The sequence below is a fragment of the Sinocyclocheilus rhinocerous genome, unplaced genomic scaffold, assembly GCF_001515625.1.
Source record: "Sinocyclocheilus rhinocerous isolate Xijiao unplaced genomic scaffold, SAMN03320098_v1.1 scaffold1030, whole genome shotgun sequence".
Classification (NCBI taxonomy): Eukaryota; Metazoa; Chordata; class Actinopteri; order Cypriniformes; family Cyprinidae; genus Sinocyclocheilus; species Sinocyclocheilus rhinocerous.
The window spans coordinates 55,968-79,891 of record NW_015666168.1 but is presented as its reverse complement, the minus strand read 5'-3'; the positions used below and the strand labels follow the sequence as shown (position 1 = coordinate 79,891).

The window sequence follows — 23,924 nt, the reverse complement described above, 5'->3', positions numbered from 1 at the left end:
ACTTTAGTCTTATTAATTATACATTAGGTATCATTTGCACCTTTTTACAAAGGTGTGTTTGAACTAAGAATCTGATGTTTCCCTTCAGGCTGTAGATCTGCTGAATATGCAAATGGTCCCATAACTTCATATTCTTATTTCCTCTTCTCTCTACTGTGTTAAGCTTTAACCCTTTCCTATACAAACTGTGTGTGTGTGGTGTGTATGTGTATGTTAGACCAATGTAAGCTAGTTCAGTACTAATTACTAAGCTCAAATTAGTTAATGTGTGTTTCTTATAGCAGTTAAAATAGTAATTTTCTGTATTTATTTTCATTTTTAATTCAGTGATTTACTTTTAATTTAGTTAGTTTAATGCTTTAAAGAGCAATTTTAGATTGTAATGTTGTGCTATCTGTTCTGCAAACTATAAAAGGTACAGCTGTAATACAACCAGAGAGAAAGGTTGCATGGCTATAAACGGTAAAAAAACAAGTCATATAATAGTATGTGAGAGAGTAGTAATATCATTGGGTTCCTATTGGTCAGTGTTAGAGGAACTTAGCTTAGCCTGACAGTTAGCCTGCTTTAGACCATGTCAGTTTCCCAGCATAAGTTGCCACAGTAACTAAGCCTGAAGTTGATCTATGTTAAATTTGCTTTATGGAACCAAATCATTTGACAATGAGTCAGACTAACTGAAATAAGCCTGACGGGTGAATCCATATCGCATCGCATCGGTAGCTGCTTCATATGTATCTTTAATGTATCGTATCGTTGGCTATGCATCGAGATGCGTATCGTATCGGCCTGAGTCATGAGATGCACATCCCTACTGGCCACTGCTCCTTCACCTTGACCACACGTGTCCACAAACACCACATCTAGTTTGAATTTTGGGTTGAACTGCCTCCTCCTAATTGCCCTAAAAGCACATTCTTCGACGTCTCCCCTCACAACATTGATTCGATTAGCTGTTGGTGGCAAAATTAACACTTGACTGCAGAGTGCGGAGTACCACCCTTAGGTCAGACTCAGACATCAAAGGATTTCCTAGTGGAATCCGTGGAGGAGACCACGGTGGATACCCTGGAGAAGCCTGTGGTGGAGACTGTGATTTAAGCAATTTAGCAAATTTCTATCATAAAGATGTGGCCAAACATTACAGATTAAGTGCAATTAAAGATTAGATAAACAATGGTTTGCTCTTGACGTAAAGTGTAACGACAATCGGCAGGCCGCTGGCGCCCTCTGCTGGCATTTGTTATAATACATAAAATACACAAGTTTATTGTTTATACATTTCTTAATGTATTTTAATAGTGTTGTTCAATAAAACAATAGTTATACCATGAAAAGTTAATGAGTCCAGAAACACGAGTCCAGAAATTCTCAGAAAATAGAAATGGAGGCTGAACCTGCAGATTGTGGATGGCAGTGATGTGAATGATGGAGCATCTACCCAAAAAAGGTTACATATTTTATTGAAACCAAAACTAGCATCTGCAATATACATGTGAACAAATCAACTGCCCTTTATTTTATTTTTTTTTCTACAGGCCAAAACGATGCCTTCATTAGTTATCAATGGCAACTCTTTTTTTCATTGATGCTAAATAGTAAATGAAATTGTAACCTTAGTTGTGAACTCTGTCATTGAACACTTGGGTTACTATAGTATAATTCTTCATGTCTGTAGAGGCAGATTATTTGTATGGGCATGTAGGCTGTGCTTTGTTGTTGTTCTGCCTTGTCCTTAAGAAGGTAGAGCTCAGATCAAGTGGTATCTGGAAATATTTTACGACTGCAACTTATAATTATTACATAAATTATTCTGCTGTCTTTAAAATAATCTTTATATTTACCAACTATGTTTTAATACTCAATATATTTGTCATCTTATAGCTCATTGGTCTCAAACTCAATTCTTGGAGGGCCACAGCTCGGCACAGTTTAGCTTCAACTCTAATCAAACACACCTGATCCAACTAATCAAGCTCTTCAGTATCACTAGAAACTTCCAAGCAGGTGTGAGTTGGAGCTGGTTGGAGCTCCAGGAATTGAGTTTGAGACCACTGTTATAGGTAGTTAAACACTTTAAGCTATAGGCACAGTTCTAACTTAAAAGCAAAATTCAACTTTGGTACAGTGTTGGATTGCAAGACTTAAGCAGATTAAATATATATTTAAACACCATGTCAACTAAAATCAAGTTTAGTTTACTGTACCACCCAACACTACCAAAGTTGCTTTTAAATGTTGAGCACTTCCTGAAATACATAATAGGGTTCAGACAATTAGATTTTTAATATACGTTTAAGTTTAAATGTAATTCTGGGCCTAGTAAATCAATTTATTTTAATTATATTATAAAAACCTACATTTTTACTAATTTCGTACAGATGCAGTTATCAATAAATTTCTTCACCAGGAGCCTATTGGGGATGGCAATAAACCAAAAACTACCCAAGCTGTGGGAAAACAAGACTGTAGACCTTTAGCTGAACTACAACAATTGGTTCATGTTCTGTTTCTTATGCCTGTTCAGTGTTTTGATCATTTATATATGTAATTTTTCTTATTTGTTTCTTTTTGATTGTGCCGCTCAAGATTTTTCTATTTAAATAAAGACTGTTTAAATAAAGATGTTACTTTTTCTAGCTTAGTGTACCATTTAACATTTAAGGCTTAAGGCATGCAATGTGTAATGCACTGCAACTTTGTAGAGTGTCTACATCCTGTATTAAAAGATCATTTTAAAGATCACATATTAAAATATCAAATTTATGAAAGCATATATTTCATAATTAAAAGATATGTAAATAATTTGCTATGCACATATTTCTAATTTGTATATAACAATTAAAAAGACATCTCACATATATATTAATTATATACATTTCATATATGGCAATATATGAAATTGTTCCATTTTCTAAAAGGATTCATATATGGATAGGTCATATATAAAACACGTATGTAATATATGGATAGCACTGATCGGTGCGTGGCACCAAAGTCCCTTTCAAGGAAAGTCTGTTCACTCGGCCGCCATATTTGCAACGCCTCCGGGCAGATCAAACAAGACCAAGTCCTATCTAAATGAATGGGGGAATCCTGAAATCTCAAAAACTGCTCGCTGAACTCGCGATTAAATTACATATTTCAAATCAGCAGCAAAATCTGAAATGAACTGCCCCATGAATGTTGTTTCTTATGCTCAAATAGCGTTTAAAAAGCTTATTTTTCAGGCTAGACCAGCCAATGTGCATGCGTAGCTCCAACGCACTTATGACTGCGCACGCACATCGGCTGGTCCAGGCCTCAAGTTTCTATGGGAACTGGAGCTTCTAACGGCTGCTGCAGTGATGCAATGTCTTTACCAATCAACGATTGGCTCTTTCATTTAGAAGGCGGGACTATCCTGCCATATTGCGCATTGCAGTTTCTCCCATTCATAAGTATAGGAATGAACCGTCTTTGTATTTCTATAGTATATACCCTTATCTAGGATTATAATATCAATAGAAAGTTTAGAAAGACATATATATTTACTCACGAATTGTAATAGGACGAAATTTAATGTAAATTGACATTTAAAAAAATGTGATGTGATCTAGGAAAACCCAACACATGGTGAAATTCTACCTTTTTTAGGTTTGGATACCATATGAAAGCTGGGTTCAAGCCCTTTCCAAAACTGTTTTTATTTTGAACGTAACAAAAGTTATGGCCATCTGAAGTTGGCTGATAGCTATGATTTTCAGGAATGGAATTTTGAGAAAAACGGGTTTAAAGTGAGACGGGTTTCACTTTCAATTCACGGGTTTAACGAGAGCTGTCTGTCAGGAGCGCTATACTGCATCATCACACAAACAGACTAACGTTACCCTGAAGAGGACAGTTGTCCGTTGTTTATCATGATGGGCATAGTCTCTGAACTTTTGATCACCTCTTGTATGTTAACATACCTTGTAGTTTACATTTAGAAAAGCGAGCACAGCGCAACTGTGTGCGCACCTGTGCATATAATCTTATTGCCTCATATGACTGTCTTCAGACTCCTCCTCTTTAGTAACTTCATCCGATCCTTTATCTCTGGATGTGAAATAGTCCATTATAACATCGTTTAGGGCACTTACATCAAGATTGAGCATACTGAGATGAGCAAGATCATTTAAGTGAGCAGCTACTTCAGACTGCGTTGTTTTCTTGTGCTCCGCCATCTCACGATATAAAAAAATAAATAAAAAAACTTTGCGTGCCGTATACAGGACTGGCGGGAAATGTGCATTGATACACCTTTATTATATGTTACGTGGTTTATTTTGATAGGTTAGCTGTTTTTGTGGTGTTAAGAGAAAACACCTCCGCAGCGCGTGCTTAACAATCGAGAAAGACACTCTTTTCTGCTTGCTGAAAACACACTGACAGTGAAATTACCTGAGGAAAATATTTTACCCAAAATATCAGAACCTCAAAATTTCTGTAAAAAATGTTAAAGGGTTACTCCACCCCAAAATGAAAATTTTGTCATTAATCACTTATCCCCATGTCGTTCCAAACCTGTAAAAGCTTTGTTCGTCTTCGGAACAAAATTTAAGATATTTTGGATGAAAACCGGGAGGCTTGTGACTGTCCCATAGACTGCCAAGCAATTTTCACTGTCAAGGCCCAGAAAAGTATGAAAGACATCACCAGAATAGTCCATCTGCCATCACTTGTTCAACCGTAACGTTATGAAATGACGAGAATACTTTTTGTACGCGAAGAAAACAAAAATAACGACTTTATTCAACAATTTGTCTCCTCTGTGTCTCTCCGCATCACCGTAGCACCATTTTGGAGAATATCCGCTGAATGCAAGCAGCGTACGCTATTCTGTGTCACAAGGATAGGGTTTCTACGTGTATTTACGCTTTTACGTGTATTGTGTGGCTGACACAGAATAGCGTACGCAGTTTGCGTGCAGAGCCTGTTACATCACGAGTGTGGAGTGGTGAGGAGTGTCAGGCCACCGCTGCTAACCTCCAGCCTCCAGCGTCGCTGCCTTCACTGCTCTCTGGTGGTCTACCATCTTGGACTGGACTCTGTGGCCGTTCACCCGGTCCTGCCTGTCTACAAGTCATTCCCTGCCTATTGTTTGAACTGTGTTCACTCCCCTCCTCACCTTCTCTCGTTTTGTCTGCAAGTTTGTCTAAAGAAATCTGTTAACACTCGCTCTGCATTTGAGTCCTTCCTCCAGATCCCTGACATTAAAAGCACTCTTCTCTCCTTTGTCTCCTTGTCTGTTCTTTCCCCTCTCTCTCATTTCTTGGTCTCTTCTTTCTACTCTTTCCCTGGCCTCTCATTCTCATCTCTCCTCTCACTCTCGTCTCTCTCTTTCTCTTCTTCCCTCCTTTTCCACCATCTCTCTCCTCCCTTTCAACAGCTTCCATTTCTCTTTCTGCTTCCCTCTCCATCTCGTTGTTCAGCTCCTCTTTATACTTCAGTTTCCTCCCTACTCTTTCAGGTGTTGACCGCACTGAGGATGTTGAGGTTACAGCAACATCTGGTCCGGATGAGGCAATAAGATTGGGTGGTGTGATGGACGGTCTGTACAGAAGTTCTAAAGCCCCGCTCACACTGCCAGCGATTTTTTTCGCTGTATGTCGCTAGACAAACTCACTTTAGACTGCCAACAGTTTATTTTCCACACATAATTTTTATATCGTTACAGTCAGATCAATTAAAACGGTGAGATCGCTCCGGAACTCTGTCCTGTCTTGCACGCACTCGAGGTGGTGACTTGTGAGCGCCGCTGACAGATTCTTCACTCCTATTGGTTGTCGCTCGCGAAATTCGCTGTTCATTTGCATAAACTTAAACAATTCTGAACTTTTGTCACTTGACTCACATCGCTAGACACGCCCACATTCCGTCGCCAACAGTCACTGTCGCTCTGGTCGCTGGAAGTCGCCAGCTTTCCATTGAAAATTAATGGGATCATGTCGCTCTAACGCTGTGTGTCGCTGTGTGAATGGGGCTCAGTGGCCATGCATTATTATTTTTTTCTTTCTTGATTTCTCGTGATCACGACATAACAAAAGTTGTTTTTTCATGATCACGACTTGTTTTTCTTGTGATCTCGACATAACAAAAGTTGTTTTCTCATGATCACGACTTATTTTTCTCGTGATCGCGACATAACAAAGGTTGTTCTCTAAGTTACACAACTGCGCCAACAGGTGGCAGTATAGAACTATTGATGGGGAGTTGTATACTGTATATCCACTATACTGTACGCGTTTGGGACAGAGGACCTTCTTCGTGATTGCTATAATTTGTGCAGTTCATTACTGACACGATCATATCGTTCGTTAATAAATGTATATTAATAAGATATGTGATTTACATGTGTATAATTTAGTTCAATGATGTTATACAGTGTTGTAGCCTAATCTTTTGTATTTTCTACATTTCTTTGTAAACCGCACATACATACACACACACACTCACACTTAACCACATCTAAGCTTGTAACGCACATATCACAGCCTATATCCTACATGACTAATAAAAATCACAAATTATTATAATATATTAATATATATAATTTTTTTTCAAACGAACGAGGAAAATGAAGTGAGTTTAATCCAAGCAGTTTTAAGATTTTTAGTTCTTCTTTGCATTCTTCTAAGGCGCTCCGCTTGCGGAGTTGAATGCTTGTTGTTAGACCATTTAAATATGTTAATTACACAAATAAAATGTTTAGCGTAGCCTAACTCTGGACAAGATCAGCAGTGATTAGCCTATTTAGTTTATTTATTGTAGACGTTATTTCTAAGTGAAGCAACATTTGCTGAAAATTCCACAAGATAAAGTATAAGAGCGCACGGTTATCTGTCGATCATTTGCGCCTCAAAGGAGGCATTCCAAAACGTTTTTGTCATGTCGAAATCACAAGAAAATTAAGTCGTGATAATGAGAAAACAACATTTGTTATGTCGAGAAAATTAAGTCGTGATAACGAGAAAACTCGTTATGTTGCGATCACAAGAAAATGAAGTCGTGATCACGAGAAAACAACTCGTTATGTCGAGATCACGAGAAAACAAGAAAGAAAAAAGCCCCCTATTGCCTCATCCAAGACAGCATACCATTTCCAGGATGCTGCTGTAATGGCTCATACCAGTCTGTGCAAAATACCAAGACAGTCAATTATATTCATTAGATTACTGCATTACTATGACATGGACAAACATAAGCAAGATCAAATCATGAAAGTATGCAAATTTTGGGGTGAACTAATAATAATAATAAAAAAAACGTACTTTATATTTTTGCTTTAGGTTTACCCACTTTCTTTTAACCTGAGCGGCAGAAATTTTGCACTCAAATTTCTGCTCTGTCACAAAAACGCTGCAATAAATGCACAGAAATCAAGCATAAAAAGAAGGCAGTAAGACTTTTGCCTGAAGTGTTAGTATGTACTACTTTCACTGTCAACAGCACCTGAATAAAAGTACATTTTACATAACTAGTATACTTACTCAAAACCTTTGATAGCAGCATTACGCTTTCCAGTGAAGAGGGCTTCATTAGCCACTCTCCACTTGATGAGGAGACGAGTGTGTTCATCTGTAAAGTCTAAACAGTATTTAAACATTAGTCATGATCAATCCATCAGTGCTACATTGACAAGCTGAGGCATATACCTCCTCTCCCGTGGCCTCATGGGACAGTAAAGTGTCCATCGTGTGCACACTTCTTCTTCTTCTTCTTCTTCTTCTTTTAGGATTTAATGGCGGTTGGCAAACCAACTTAAAAGGTGCATTCCCGCCGTGTGCGCGCACTTCAGAATTCGGGAGGAAGCAGTAGGTCATCCAGCTACTTCTCGCCTACTGTTTTTCGAATACTATGAATTCGGACATACTACTCGCCTCGCACACTGTTTTTCACATACTACGTATATAGTAGGAAAGTACGCGGTTTCAGACAGCGTAAATGAAGAGGGGGGTCAAAACAGGACAGAAAATATTACTTCAAGATTATGTGTTTTGATGTAAAAACTTTGATAACATTATAAGTGGACCTCAGAGAACAGTACAAAATAATAAAAAAAGCCATTCATGACCCCTTTAAAGCCTTATGCTATGGATTGTTGCTTAGGTTTGGGAACGAGGGTTGATTCACCCGTGTTTGAAGAATTGTTTCCGCCGAGCATAGCTGATTCAAGTCGTTGTGCTTCACTTTGAGGTAACTAAAGATTACTGTGTTCAGGAATACATTCGATTTTAATGTATATTAAAATAGAAAGACGTCATTTTACATCGTAATAATTTTTCACAATATTATTTTTTCCCTGTATTTTTTTATTTTATTCAAAATGTGTTCTGAGAAAAAAAACTTGATTTGGTTTTTAAAAAGCCTTTTTCCAAAAGATACATCTGGAAAAAGGGGGGTCATCTTATATTTGGGACAATACGGTACATGTATATATATATATAAAATCTGTCCCTAATAAAGTTTTTATTTTATTGACAAGCCTTGTATAAATGACATTTTTTGCTACGACACTGTGTAATGCATCAAACAAAAATGACAAAAAAAAAACACAATTACTCAGCATGTGTTTATATAACATATATTTCACCAAGAATAAAACTCCGAATACATATGTTTCATTATCTGTATTATTATTGAATGTATATCTGCATGCATGTACATTTCCATGCGTTCAAAAAATCGAACGGGACTTTTATTTTGGTATGGTGGTGTGACGTCACAAGGCTGCGCCGCGCTTCTGCGTCTGTGATTCGGATCAACGAAGGTTTGTGTTATTATTATATTATATTATAGATTTACAAGCGATGTGAAGTTAAATACTTAATCTGTAGTGTTAGCGTTTCTTGGCTAGTCGGGGCATTTAAGGTGATTAACTCACTCTGAACTAGGGAGCTAGTTTGGATGTATTTTTCTTTCTGTTCATTCTTCTTCTCTTAAACAGACTCCACACACAGAAGCAGCTGAGACACACTATTATAAAGATGGCCTTTACTAAAGAGGAGAGTGAAGATGTGAGGATTGAAGAAGTGTTCAGTCTGAAGCAAGAAGATACTGAGGAACAAACAGGTTGGTTTTCATTCTCAAAGCTGAACCGCTTTTGATATTAAAATGTCAGTCTCTACAGAAATGACTATTTTTGAAGAATATCATACGAGTGTCATTATTAAAGTGGTTTTATTTTAAACACTGCCTTCAAGTGCAGCTGAGAAGATCCTACTTTGAGTTGGGCATTCGTTATTATGACATTGCAGATTAAATTAGGAAAAATAATATGGAAGTAGCTTAAACAAAGCATTTTTATTTAGCTACTTATAAATTGAAATTAAAGGGGTCATATGACGTTGTTAAAAAGAACATTATTTTGTGTATTTGTAGGTATGATGACAATTTTCAACCACCCCTAAACTCAAAGTTTCTGGCACAAACCGATCGTTTCGTGTCTTAGGACATCAATGTGTCGTCACGAGCCGCAGGGTTTAATTTGGATTTGTCTGTGCATGTTTTTTTTACTCTCATAGATTTTGTTACCATTGCCATCCATTATAAGACTGATGGACTCCAACGGTTGGACTTAAAAATCATCAAAAGTGTTCTACTGAAGAAACAAAGTCCCCTACATCTTGGATGACCTGGGGGTAAGCAGATAAACATCAAATTTTCATTTTTGGGTGAACTATCCCTTTAACCACTGATTTCTAGTTGTGTCCTCTTTTGGAAGGCCAAACAAAGTAGTTTCGCTTTCACAACAAAACACAGCGTCTCCACGACGTGGCGGCGGCGGCAGCAATACTACAGCGAGAATAAAAGTTACGCCTTCTTACTTTGCGTGAACATTTGGGCGGCGTTATGCAAATCTTCCCACATAGTGAGGTAGACATGTGGGGGCGTGTTAAAATTAGGCGTTTTAGGTAGGCGTGGTTGACTCTTAAATTTTATAAAGAATATCTCTTTGGATTTGAGACTTTAGTCTTTGCAACTTTACAGATCTTCTTTATGCACCAAGAGCTTGTAACACTCCAAAGAGAAAGGAAAACTTGAAATCGCATCATATGACCCCTTTAATGAAAACCATTAATTTCTATCATTTAATTATGCAAGTGTCTAAAAAAAAATTTTTTTGCTTAATGCAAACCGATAATTGTGAGTGATTACATTTGTTGTGCATAATTTACATTTTTCTATTTGTCTGTAAAAGCACTGTACTATTATCTTACCTGAACGTAAATAGCAATAAAAAGAGAGGACAGAAACTAATCTTAATCACAATATAACCATTGTATTTCACCAAATGCAATTACTAATATCGTTACATAATTTGTCTTACAGAAATGGACATTTGACGGTAAAGTACAGAGTTTGAGTTGGGATACAGATGTACATTTATATATTAATATTAGCAACAGTCCAAGACGACATCTGTAAAATTTAACAACATCTGAAAAAAAGTGTAAAGAAATGTTTAAATGGTCTGACAGTGCAGACAGATCTGACCATAAAATCCATACAAGATGTGCTCACTGATAAGACCTGCAAATATATGTTAGTTGATAGATGTTAAAGTGCCCCATTACGTTATTTGAAATATTTATAATTTGGTTTTGGGAGTTCCCAACAACAGGCTCACATGCATGGTAGGTCAAACAACACTTTAATTTTCTTATAATGTGCATTTAATTTCTCAACGACTCTCAAACAAGTCGTTCAAAGATTCATCTTTGGATCAGGGTTGGAGCTGAACTCTGCAGGAAGGTAGATCTCCAGGAACAGGATTGGGCCCCCCGTGGTCTACTGCATACAGTGCATGTCGGAAAGGGAATACGGCTTATCAAAAATTCATTCTATTACTGTATTGGCCCGAATATAAGACGACCCCCCTTTTCCAGATGTACCTTTTGGAAAAAGGCTTTTTAAAAACCAAATCTTGTTTTTCCTCAGTAAAACACATTTTGTCTGCATTTATTTTCATATTGCATATTTTTCCTATTTTCATTTTTGTTTTGAAAGTATGGCAAAAACTGGTAAACTGTACCAACAATCACATTAAAAAAATATACACTTTTTGATATACCATAAAAAAAAGAAAAAACAGGTAGCCCATCTGAATTAGGACATTCAGGCTAGTGCCATCAGGCTAACATGACAGTCACGGTTCATGCAGCTGTAAGGTTTTCTTTTTCTTTTGTTTTTACTCGCGATCTTTACAACACGCATTACATTACGTATTTCATGGCACACTCGTTTTATGCGTATTTGGCGCCACCTATTGTTGTGGGTGTATTATTGACATGTCAAAGTCTAGACCCTGAATATAAGACGACCGCGTTTTTTCAAACGCATTTCCAAGAAAAAAACATCGTCTTATATTCGGGTCAATACGGTATAATAATGATAGTACTCCACTCTGTTGTAAAAACAAACAAACAAACAAAAAATCAGAGGGGAATAAGTTGTTTTACACAGGGCTCCAGACTGCGACTAAAACGGTCGCATTTGTAACCAAAAATATTAATTTGCTAGTGAAGTTTTTGCTAAGGTCGCCACTGGCGACTATATATATTTATACGTTATGACTTAAAAAAAACATGTCTTTATTGTTTTGCGATCACATCTTTTGTTACGTTCACGTAGTAAACTGAGACGATGCGCACCAAAGTTTTAGTGGAAAAAAGAGTTTCAAGCAGTCCTCGTCTCTGCAGCACAGCAGTATTGACGGCACACCTGCTAAATGCAGCTCAGTTGTGTATCGCGAGAGAGACGTGCAAAGTGAAAGTGTACAAAAGCAGTGTCTATATCGTGCTCAACAGGTAAAGCTGTCAGCTGCATGGATATTGGCAATATCGTTAACAATTCTAGTTTATAACCATTACTAATATGGCTTCTTGTTATCAAGATATTAGTCTATTTAGGGGTGTGCGATATCATGATTGTCACGAAATGTCTCCACGATCTGCTTTTGAAGAAGTATTGTAGTATCGTGCTACAGCGCACATTCGACCAGTTACAGTTCTGGTGCCTTCGTATCAATATACTGTACAACACGACATACTCTTCCACAGAGTTAACACTGATGTGAATGTAACTCTCACGGGACACTGCACTTATTCGCAATCACAAAAGTACATTATTTGCATCTGCTTTAAAGCCTTGCCGGTTAAACATTTCATTCGCTGTTTAACAGGTTTTTAAACTAAAAAACCTGTTAAACAGTGCCTGATCACTGAACTAAGTTATCTTTAGCGCTAATACTGTCAAAACACACAAGGTTTACATATAGACTAAGTTGGTTATGTCTAAAATGAAAGTAAACAGTTGAGAGAAAAACGGATGTATACAGGTCTTAAAGGGACAGCACAAATGTCTCCACGATCTGCTTTTGAAGAAGTATTGTAGTATCGTGCTACAGCGCACATTCGACCAGTTACAGTTCTGGTGCCTTCGTATCAATATACTGTACAACACGACATACTCTTCCACAGAGTTAACACTGATGTGAATGTAACTCTCACGGGACACTGCACTTATTCGCAATCACAAAAGTACATTATTTGCATCTGCTTTAAAGCCTTGCCGGTTAAACATTTCATTCGCTGTTTAACAGGTTTTTAAACTAAAAAACCTGTTAAACAGTGCCTGATCACTGAACTAAGTTATCTTTAGCGCTAATACTGTCAAAACACACAAGGTTTACATATAGACTAAGTTGGTTATGTCTAAAATGAAAGTAAACAGTTGAGAGAAAAACGGATGTATACAGGTCTTAAAGGGACAGCACTAAACATGCAGCCGTCTGTCATTAAAGGGATAGTTCACCCTAAAATTTAGTTTGTCATTATTTACTCACGTTGTCCCAAACCTGTATTGATGTCTTTCTTGTGCTGAACACAATAGAGGATATTTTAAAGAATGTGGGTAACTAAACAGTTGCTGGTAGCCACTGACTTTGATAGTAGGAAAAAAAAATACTAAGTCACTGGGAACCAGCAACTGTTTGGTTTTCCACATTCTTCAAAATAACATTGTTCAGCAGAAGAAATAAACTTCAAGTTTAAAACAACTTGATAGTGTTTTATTTTTATACCATCATTTACTCACTATGACAGAACTTACAGACAGATGACAGAATTTTAATTTTTGGGTGAACTATTCCTTTAATTAATAAAACAATAAATTAAAACAAGAAAAATCACTCACTACTCTTGACTGAAAAACTTTAATACAGTTGCTTAAATAGAAATCAAACTATATAGTGTTTTTTTTTAGATTTGTTCATTCAATTTCTTGAATGCACCTGCTAAATACACCTACTGTACCAGAAAACAAAGCACTTTGTTTTATTTGTATATTATGTGTATTTGTAATGTGTGTCTTTGTTCTTATTTTTGAATAACAAAGATAAATTAATGACAAATATTTTTTTATCTTCACCCACTTTGGCCTAAATATGAACCATTCTTTTTTTATATTTTGTTACCTTGAAATGCTTTGTCTTTATAATAGGGAAATTAGTTTGGCTGTAATGCTCAGACAACTTGCAAAATAGTAAAACTAACATGACAAAGAATCGTGATTAAAATCGTGATCTATCTATATATATATATACATTATAAAAATCTTGATATTTTTGCCATATCGCCCACCCCTAGTCTAAATGCTGTGTTCTGTTAATTTCATATTAGCCTATTTGTAGCGCACTTGCCGTCCAGTAATCACAATAAGCTTTGTTACTTTTTAATAAACAAAGTATCAGCTTTAAAATTCTGCCAGATTCATACAATAAATACAGTTTTGGGGCTTTTTAATGCGGCAGGCGCAATCGCTTTAGCGCCTCAGTTCAAGCGGCAAGTGAACCCATTATATCTTTCTCTAGTACAAATGAACATGAATTAACATCCAAAGGTAGGCTATTTTATAAGAGAACCTACAGTACAACTTACTGACATGTCTCATGCAATCGCTCATTCTGTGTCAAACTGCAGAAAAGCACTTAACCATGCTGGTGAGTAATCATGGTCCAACTCAGTGTGAACTGTATAAGTACTTGTAATTCAATACCCCGAGGGTCAACCATGTCAATAGTAAAGTGATCACAAACAGAATAAGTTTGGGGGTCAGGATTAATGTAAACACCGATATCCGATAACCGTTAACAAGACAAAAAATCGGGTACTGTCAATTGTGTCAAAAGACTAAATTGATGCATTAAGCCTTGCAGTGTAAATAGAGCCAGAATTGCATCCATGCACTTTGTGAACATATATGGCGCTTTTCCACTACGTGGTACTACTCGGCTTAGTACGGTACGGCTCGGCACGGTTTGCGTCGTTATAGTTGCGGCGCCTCTACTGCCACGACTCCTGAAAAACGTTTTCATTCCGCGTCGCCTCATCAAGCTCTCGCTGGATCCGCTCCTCTGCTATCAACGAGAGGAACGTCTGTACTTCCTCAAAAGACACCGAAACAGCCACTTTTTGGTTGTTAAAAAAGGTGCGCTCGTTCAAAACAGTTGCGTTCGATCCTTCACTGGCTGTGCTGATTTAAATCTAGCGGTTCTTTTGTGTTTGTGTCACAAATTCAGTGACGCAGGTAGTGGCGATTCTCTCCGGCCAATCCGTGATCAAAAAAAGTACCAGGTACTGTACCCAGTGGAAAACCCCCCAAAAGTGAACCGTACCGAGCCATACCATGCAGTGGAAAAGCGCCAATATTGTGCTACTGCCAGGCAGAATGGAAGTTCTCAAAACTGGTACACTATGCTCCCAAAAGTGAACCTGAGGAACTTCCTGTGGTCTTATACAGTCTATATGAGAAAGTAAGAATCCCTCATATCCACCACGACAAACCATGGCTTGGGTGGGTGGTGGCTGGGCCAAAAAATGTTGACAACCACTTGTCTAAATGCCAGGACACACCGAGCCGACTTCAAAAAACTAGCAGCAACGAAAGCAGACGGTGTTGTCGCCTCGTGTCGTCGGCGTCTGGAACAAAAAGCTGTACTTGAACACAGCTCTCAGACTACAGCCGACTGCAAACTAACACATGCGTTCTGCGCCTGCATGAGATGTAGCTGTCTATATCAGCAGCTTTTAATAGTATTGAATAGTCATTCAAAAGGAGAAACCGAAACAATGATATACGAAACGTAAACAACTCTGCGCTTGCTCACCATTTTGAATATCAGTTATGTTGATAACTTGAATGCTTGGGTAAGATCACATAACATTAGAACATCCTTCTGTCTGTGTTCATTTTCATCACTTTCACTTTAATTCTCTGGCAATGACTGCTTCGAGAAACTAGGCATCCAATCAGAGTTCTTACTCATGCTGACGGCCCATACGCTGATTCAACATGTGCAACACAGCCACTGACGTGAGCCCGACGAGAGCCGATGTGAGAAACACCAAACAAACTAGCCCGACAGACGCTCACTGATGGCCTGACGTTGACCGACGGCTTGGTGTGTCCCGGCCTTGTTTTGATGTCTGTTGTTTTTTGTCTTTAATTTCTCTGTTTTAACCCTAGGCCTGATGCCGCTGAAAGAGGGGAGTCAAGAACTGAATGAAAAGGAAGAACAAAATCTGTATGAAAATTTCGATTTCACAACTGGAGAAAAAACTTTTGGTTGCTCACTGACTAACAAGACATCCACACAAAATAGAAGCCTCTCCTGCATTCAGTGTGGAAAGTGTTTCTCTAGACATGCAAACCTTGAAGTCCATATGAGAATTCACAAAGGAGAGAAGCCTTTCACATGCAAACAGTGTGGAAGGAGTTTCACTGAAAAAGGAAGCCTTAACAGGCACATGAGAATTCATACCGGAGAGAAGCCGTTCACCTGCCAACAATGTGGAAAAAGTTTCTCTGATAGGGGACACCTCAACGGCCACATGAGTGTTCACACTGCAGAGAGACCTTTCACCTGCTCTCAGTGTGGAAAAAGTTTCAATCAAAGAAGAATACTTAAAAAACACATGACAATTCACTGTGGAGAGAAGCCTTACATGTGTCCACACTGTGGAAAGAGTTTTAAACATAAAGTAACATTTAACACCCATTTGAGAGTCCACACTGGAGAAAACCCGTTCGTATGTAGTCAGTGTGGAAAGAGCTTCAGAAGTAAAGTAACATATAACGCCCATTTAAGAGACCACACTGGAGAAAACCCGTTCGTATGTGGTCAGTGTGGAAAGAGCTACAGATGTAAAGTAAATCTTACAATGCACAAAAGAGTTCACATTGTTCACAAACCAGATGGACCTGAAATGTCAGTTGCAATCCGACAGCACTATTTTCTATTAAAAAAGTGATATACTGTAGAAAACCATGCATTCTGGGCATTATCTTCCATTTCTATGATGGCAAATTTACTGTGAATTAAAGGGAACCTATTATGCCCCTTTTTTACTAGATGTAATATAACTCGGGCGTCCTCAAAATGTGTCTGTGATTCAGCCCAAAATAGCCCATCGATCATTTATTATGTCATTCTGAGAATTACCATTTTTGAGTGGAAGCAAAAATAAAACGTGCTATTTTTGTGCATGTCTTTAAATGTAAATGAGTTGTTGTTCCCCACACCCTTCAAAGAATAAGGTTATGCCTTTACGTCTTGAATAGTCTGCCAAAATAAAATGCATATTTGGTTTTGATTATCATGGGTCCATTCTTCATACCTCATTTAATACACCTGAGATGATTTGACAGATGCCAGATCTTTTAATCATGATAATTGATCTCTGGATAATTTGGTTCTTTAAACAAGTTGGTGGATTTGAGATCAGCGTTGTCTTTTATGGCTGTGGATTTGCCCAAACTACATGAAACCGCAGACTCTTTCAGTCGGGCTGGAAGCTTTCTCACTCTGTTGCTGGTGAAGTGAAGAATTGGTATTAGCCAAGGAATGTACTGATACAGAGAAAACTAAATTTGGACAATTTTATGCAAAAATCCTTATATCTCTGGAACTCTAGGTGGCATTCTAGGTACCTCTGGGACATGCTGTTGGTAATCCCTACAAAATGTTTGTGCTGATATGTCGGCCCATATCATAAATTGCAATTTATGACAAATTTAAAAATGGCGGAGAGGCGGTTCATCTGATCCTGGCAAAATTGACATTTACAGATTTGGTATGACCCAAGGATCCATAGAAAACAACAAGATGATTTTCTGACTAACTTCAAAAGTTACTAGCAAAATAGCCATCTTTTGTATCTCATAAACCATTGGTGCCACTGTTGCCAACTTTACTCATGGTGCTGATGAAGCCTACCAAGTTTTGTTTAGATCGCTTCGATAAAGTTTGGCCAAGATACAGCCTCTGAACCAATTTTGCTTCAACATCAGAACTTTTGAAGAAAGAATAATATCCCAATTCTGATCAGCATCCTGTTCTGCCAGTTTTTGTAAGAATTGGACAAATTTTGAAGGAGTAGCAAAAAACAGAATGCTGTACTTTTCAAAATGGCCACTACTGTAATGGGCGGCGTCTTAATGTAAGTTATTGAATGTGATCAGCATGAGGGGTGTTGTCAGATTAACTCAATTTCATTTCTCTAGAACAGTGGTTCCCAACCACATTTCTGGAGGCCCTCCATCACTGCATGTTTTCCATGGCCCCTTAAAGGGTTACTCCACCCCAAAATGAAAATTTTGTCATTAATCACTTACCCCCATGTCTTCGGAACACAATTTAAGATATTTTGGATGAAAACCGGGAGGCTTGTGACTGTCCCATTGACTGCCAAGTAAATAACACTGTCAAGGCCAAGAAAAGTATGAAAAACATCGTCAAAATAGTCCATCTGCCATCAGTGGTTCAATCTGACCATTATGAAGAGACGAGAATACTTTTTGTATGCAAAGAAAATAAAAATAACTTTATTCAACAATTCGTCTCATCTGATCAGCGTAGCGCCATTTTGGAGAATATCCGCTGGACACAAATAGCATACGCTGTTCTGTGTCAGCCGCATGGGCACGCCACAAGCATACGCTGTTTTTGTTCAAAGCAAAGCATAAATACACGTAGAAGACTGATCCCTGTGGTGCGGCAAGCCACAGACCTGGCCAAGGTTACAAAAAAATTTCTGCTGCACTTAAGGTTCCTAAGAGCACAGTGGCCTCCATAATCCTTAAATGGAAGACGTTTGGGACGACCAGAACCCTTCCTAGAGCTGGCCGTTTATTTCCCAGCAGCCATGCAGCTGATCTAGAAACTGCTTCTTCTACATTCACCCTGACCAATGCTGTGCCACAGGAGGAAAGCTTTAATAATGGAATATGGAACATCAAGGAAGAAACTTTTCAAAAAAACATGAATGAAAACTGCCTTAGTAACAACAACAAAGTTGTGGCCCATGTGCTGACAGGAGCTATACCTGGCACCGAGAAAATGAAGGAGAAAGTGAACATTCCTTCACACATGTGGATGGCTTTTTGCTGCTATAACAATAAGAAAGATTCATGGGTCTCCCAAGCTTACTGTGCTACAAACGAAGCAAACAGCAAAGCTGACCTTACTACAGAAAGCTTGTCTGAGTTACAGCAATTCATAAATGTTAAATTGGGGAAAGAAGTAGTTCTGTTTCATGACATGTGTAAATAACAAACTTATGGATTTGAGATCTCTGTCAAAACATAGTTCTTCAAGCGTGTTACAATTATCCTATTTTCTAAACTACAGATGTCTTAAATCAGCAGCTTTGTCCTGTCTTTTGCATATACAAATGCTTCTTACCACATGCTTAGTATACTACTGTAAGGCAACACCAAATATGTTAAGGAATGTGCAAGAATGCTGAGTTTGTATACTGGCTTTTCACTAATAAAGCTTTGTGCATATCACAGTCGTCTCACTGAATATGTATATATATATATATATATATATAGTAAGGGAAACAGGTCAATTAATTATTTTTGATTTTATAAGGAATTTGAACAGAATCACTGTTTTACGGCTGATCACTGAGTCGGCCAGCAATTCATTGAACGAGCCGTATAACATCAACTTTGCAATGGATATAGTGCAAATCCAAAATATAGTGAAAACACTATTAATTAGCACATAAGCAAGATCGGCAGTTTAAGACATTAACTTGTAAGCACAAAACACTAGATACTACTTTTCAATAGAAATAGATTTATCTAATAAAGTCTTAAGACATGTAACCTAATCTAACACATAAACACACACATTCACACAGATTGCAGAAAGAAAGACAGTGAGGAAAGAATGAGTTTAGAAGAGTGAAAATATAAAACCCCAAGTTTATAGCAATATATGCAATTGCTTAGCCTCATTGAGAAACTTAATGCGAAGGTTAATTTGATGATTGATGTTAGCAATTGAAAAAAAACTGTAATAGACCTGAACTACCAAGCGTTTACCAATACTTAACGTACTTTTTCTAAACTCTTAACACAGCAACCCACCTACATCACACAATTAGCCAAATAGTTAATTTTATGGCCAAAACCCCAATTTGTTAAATAAATACAAACTCTACGTTTCAAAATGCCGAACACCTTTTTCTACATTTTCTAACTCTATCAAAACACAGCAAACCCGATTCAAAATTGAGTCATTCAGTCAAAACATTGGCACAGGTTTTCTATCCAATAGGAACATATAGTCGATCATAGTGCGGGAACCGTGTACAGCTGTTTCATTGGAATTTTGTGTTTGTTCAGAGTCCGAGCAATGGTAGCCAGGCTGATGCTTTCAACATTCTATAGCAGGTTGTCCTGTACAATTCTGGCCTGAATTTCTCTGAGTTTTATTGCATTGTCAACAATGACCCATCTTACAATTGCATGCTCTTGGTCTTCATTAAGCAGCTTTCTTCTTCCCCCAGAGCAAGGAAGTCGTTGTGTCCTTTAGAACAACAAAAAATGTACCACAATAACTGCTGGCCACCAGCAGCTACAAATACAAATATGTACATTACAACTGCAATTGTGGCCCTCATGAAATGCATTTCTTACCTGTTGGATTGTCGAAAAAATTGGATAATGGAAACCACAGTTGACCGTCTGAGATTAGGCTGGACTCTTTCACCTGCCTCTCTGTGACAGACCATGATTTATCACTATGATGGTGGCATATTTCATCAGTGACAACAGCTCTTACTCTCCTTTGAACTGCACCAAGCATTCTTACTCCTCTCCCCTACCTCTCCTTCTCCCTTGTACTGGTCCAACTACTCCTCTCCCTGGTCCACCTTGTCCTCTGCCTTGTCCAACTCTCCCGCGTCCAGACATTTTATTTATTTATTTTTCTCACAGCAGCTTAAAAGAGCTGATAAGAATTATTTTAATTACTGATAATTGAGAAATAGCTGATTCCAATCTTAATGATTAATTCCAAGTCTTTATATTACATGGCCATGCACAATAAAAAGGCACTCTCTGGACTGGTTTTGTTCCAAAAAATAGAGAACAAAAAATAAATAAAATGTCTGGACGCAGAGGACAAGGTGGACCAGGGAGAGGAGTAGTTGGACCAGGACAAGGGAGAAGGAGAGGTAGGGGAGAGGAGTAAGAATGCTTGGTGCAATTCAAAGGAGAGTAAGAGCTGTTGTCACTGATGAAATAAGCCACCATCATAGACCACGTGATAAATCATGGTCTGTCACAGAGAGGCAAGTGAAAGAGTCCAGCCTAATCTCAGACGGTCAACTGTGGTTTCCATTATCCAAATTTTTCGACAATCCAACAGGTAAGAAATGCATTTCATGAGGGCCACAATTGCAGTTGTAATGTACATATTTGTAGCTGCTGGTGGCCAGCAGTTATTGTGGTACAATGGTAAGAAGCATTTGTATATGCAAAAGACAGGACAAAGCTGCTGATTTAAGACATCTATAGTTTAGAAAATAGGATAATTGTAACACGCTTGAAGAACTATGTTTTGACAGAGATCTCAAATCCATAATTTTGTTATTTACACATGTCAGGAAACAGAACTACTTCTTTCTCCAATTTAACATTTATGAATTTCTGTAACTCAGACAAGCTTTCTGGGTAACACTTTACAATAACAGTACATGAATTATCATGTACTAATACCTGAATTAATAATTACTTGACTATGAACTAATGATGAGCTAACTTAACTACGACATGAGTCATATGAACTACTGCATGAATAACACTACCTTAATTACATGTTAGTTCCTGCATGTTAGTTAATGTAGTAATTAACACTTTGGGGTAAACTAAATCAAACACGCTCTAGAAGCAAGATATATGAAAATGGCACAATGTAAAATTGATGTTTGTGACAACTGCAGGTGGCAAATTTATAAACAGTGAACGACAGTGGATTTCTTGCAATATTTACGTTTAATCTAACTCGTCCAACACACAATGATGCATTCATAATTAAAAACAATTTCATCTCATTCTGTTTTGAGTGATTCCACTGCTGCCGTCCTACAATAACGTATTCATTAAGCAGGTGCAATTTTCCAAATTAAAATACTTTACATTGTAGCAAAGTGTCATTTCTTCAGTGTTGTCACATGAAAAGATATAATCAAATATTTACAAAAATGTGAGGGGTGTACTCACTGCTGTGAGATACTGTATATATATGTATATATAATAGGTATATGTTTTTATTTTTAACATATTACTTTTATCCAAAGTGAAGGGAACAAGTAATTTCATATAAAAATAATAATAATAGAAAATACACCAAACATTGTATCAGAATGATGGCTTGCAATCTCTCACGTCATGTTATATCTAATCATGTTCTCAGCAACCTTTCTTATTTCTTCAAATCGCATGAATAATTAACAGCGAGTGGGGCTTCATGATCAGATGAAAGAGGTATCAATGCCTTAATATGTGAAAATGACGTATTAAATGAATACCAATTTATACATAATAATGAAAAAAAATGGCTTGTTCTTTCTTGTTTTTAGTTTGTAAAACTAAAAAGAAAAGAAAAATGAAGCAGGCATGACATACGGACAACAAACGTTCTTTACCTTTCAAACTAACATGATTTTTTATATTATTACAGGTATAAATTCAGGTCAAAATGACCGTAAAGTTCATGGATAAGCACAATTTCTTAGGAAACAACAAGGTTAAATAAGCTACCAAATATATGTATGTACTTACCAGGATGTGCAAGGCTGCCAACAAAAAAATATATTATTTTCTTCCCCTTAAAGAACAAACAGACAAAAATATATCAATATCTATTTTACATCATTAAACTTCAAGCCATTTTCAAGCTAAACAGCACAAGGAATAAAGAAACTGATTTATGCTACTGATATTTCCATGTACTTATCTACCTAACAATAATATAACTGGGCAATTTACTGTACAGTGAAACTGGATAGGGATGTTGCCAATTACTGGTGGTGTTAACTTACTGTTTCAGTGGGAAAAGATACATGTAACATTATAAGTTTTAAAGATGAATAAACTAATAATTTAGTAGCATTTTTCTTTCATTACTCTGACCAACCTCCCTAACTCTCTCCCTCACAACCTCTCCATGGTACAGATCCTGGCTGTTATGTGAGCATTCTCTAATGCAATAATAAAATTAATTAAAACAGATTTAAACAACAACAAAACGAAACTAGATAATTTTTTTTTCAAATGTTATTTGTTAACTTTTCAACAACTTTATCTGAAATAGCTTTCAAATGGACAATGTAGTTTAACAATAAGAATTACAAAGGAGGAAAAATAATTACCATTATGCGTTTGTCTCTGCTTTCTTTTTATTGGCATGTAAAATACATTTGAAATATTGACTGTAAAGGCAGGGTCGATGGGTGCAGAGGTGGGTTCGTTACACAAAGAGTTGGGGTCACTGGGCGCAGAGGCAGAGTTGGTGAACGCAGAACCAGGGCTGGACACAGATGTGGGGTCCTTGGGCAGAGGCGGAGCTGCTGGACACAGTGGCATAACGCAAATCCGCGAATCACAAGTTGTAGGCCCCCCTAATGCCAGTCAGAACAATTTCCCCTCCACCCTCTGAGCATTTAATAATCACTCCTCTCCAGCTCCGCTCCTGGTTCCCCAATTCCCGCTCCACTCCTCAGTATTTCAGTATGTTTTTTTTAAAAGGAAACGTGCAAATCTTACCGTTTTCTTCAAGTTGTATCCTTCAAATACAGTTGTGTTTTTCATAATGTTGTTGAGATGCCTTCACACGACGACATCACCTCCGTGCAGCTGCGGTTGTACAGTAAGATATTATCATTGGTCCTTTTCAAACTGAAGAATGGACCTTTCGACCACCAAATCCAGCAGTGTCTGCCATAATATCGAAGTAAGTGCACATCACTGATAATTGTTCTCACTAAAAAATATTTTTCTCATAACATGAGATCTGCAGTTTAGTTTAAAGATTAATTATTGTGCACTCCTCGCTGTCATTAAAACATGTGATCAAGCGCATCCACTACAAATGTCTAAATTCATAATTTTGGTTTAACTTCTGCGTAATGACTTTGTCATTAAAGGGGTCATATGATGCGATTTAAAGTTTTCCTTTCTCTTTGGAGTGTTACAAGCTCTTGGTGCACAAAGAAGATCTGTAAAGTTGCAAAGACTAAAGTCTCAAATCCAAAGAGATATTCTTTATAAAAGTTAAGAGTCAGCCACACCTACCTAAAACGGCTCGTTCTAAAAACGCCTCATTTTAACACGCCCCCACATACCTACGTCACAATGTGGGAAGATTTGCATAAAGCCTCCCAAATGTTCACGCAAAGAAAGATGGCGTAACTTTTATTCTCACCGTAGTATTGTTGCCGCCACCATATCCTGAAGACGCTGTGTGCTTCGTTGTGAAAGCGAAACTACTTTGTTTGGTCTTCCAAAAGAGGACGATATCCACGGTTTAAATGAATGTTGCAATC

General features: G+C 37.6%; 1 protein-coding gene and 1 long non-coding RNA gene across 4 annotated transcripts in view; both read left to right on the top strand.

Annotated features, from left to right (window-relative positions):
- The first annotated feature begins 8,693 nt into the window (after positions 1-8,693).
- Positions 8,694-16,659, top strand: LOC107731849 (gastrula zinc finger protein XlCGF8.2DB-like). Of its 3 annotated transcripts, none has more exons than XM_016543044.1 (3): positions 8,694-8,791; positions 8,982-9,093; positions 15,550-16,659. In XM_016543044.1, exons 2-3 carry the CDS (start codon positions 9,009-9,011, stop codon positions 16,332-16,334), a joined length of 870 nt encoding a protein of 289 aa, XP_016398530.1. In that variant the 5' UTR covers positions 8,694-8,791; positions 8,982-9,008; the 3' UTR covers positions 16,335-16,659. The 3 variants fall into 3 exon arrangements, with proteins under 3 accessions (XP_016398530.1, XP_016398528.1, XP_016398529.1); XM_016543042.1 differs by having other exon boundaries at positions 8,969-9,093; XM_016543043.1 differs by lacking the exon at positions 8,694-8,791 and adding an exon at positions 8,828-8,892 and having other exon boundaries at positions 8,969-9,093.
- A 7,166-nt stretch (positions 16,660-23,825) lies between these two features.
- Positions 23,826-23,924, top strand: part of LOC107731851 (uncharacterized) — a 7,046-nt gene continuing 6,947 nt past the window's right edge. Inside the window, exon 1 of the long non-coding RNA XR_001638811.1 lies at positions 23,826-23,840. This is a non-coding gene — a long non-coding RNA (uncharacterized LOC107731851). The remainder of the gene's footprint in view (positions 23,841-23,924) is intronic.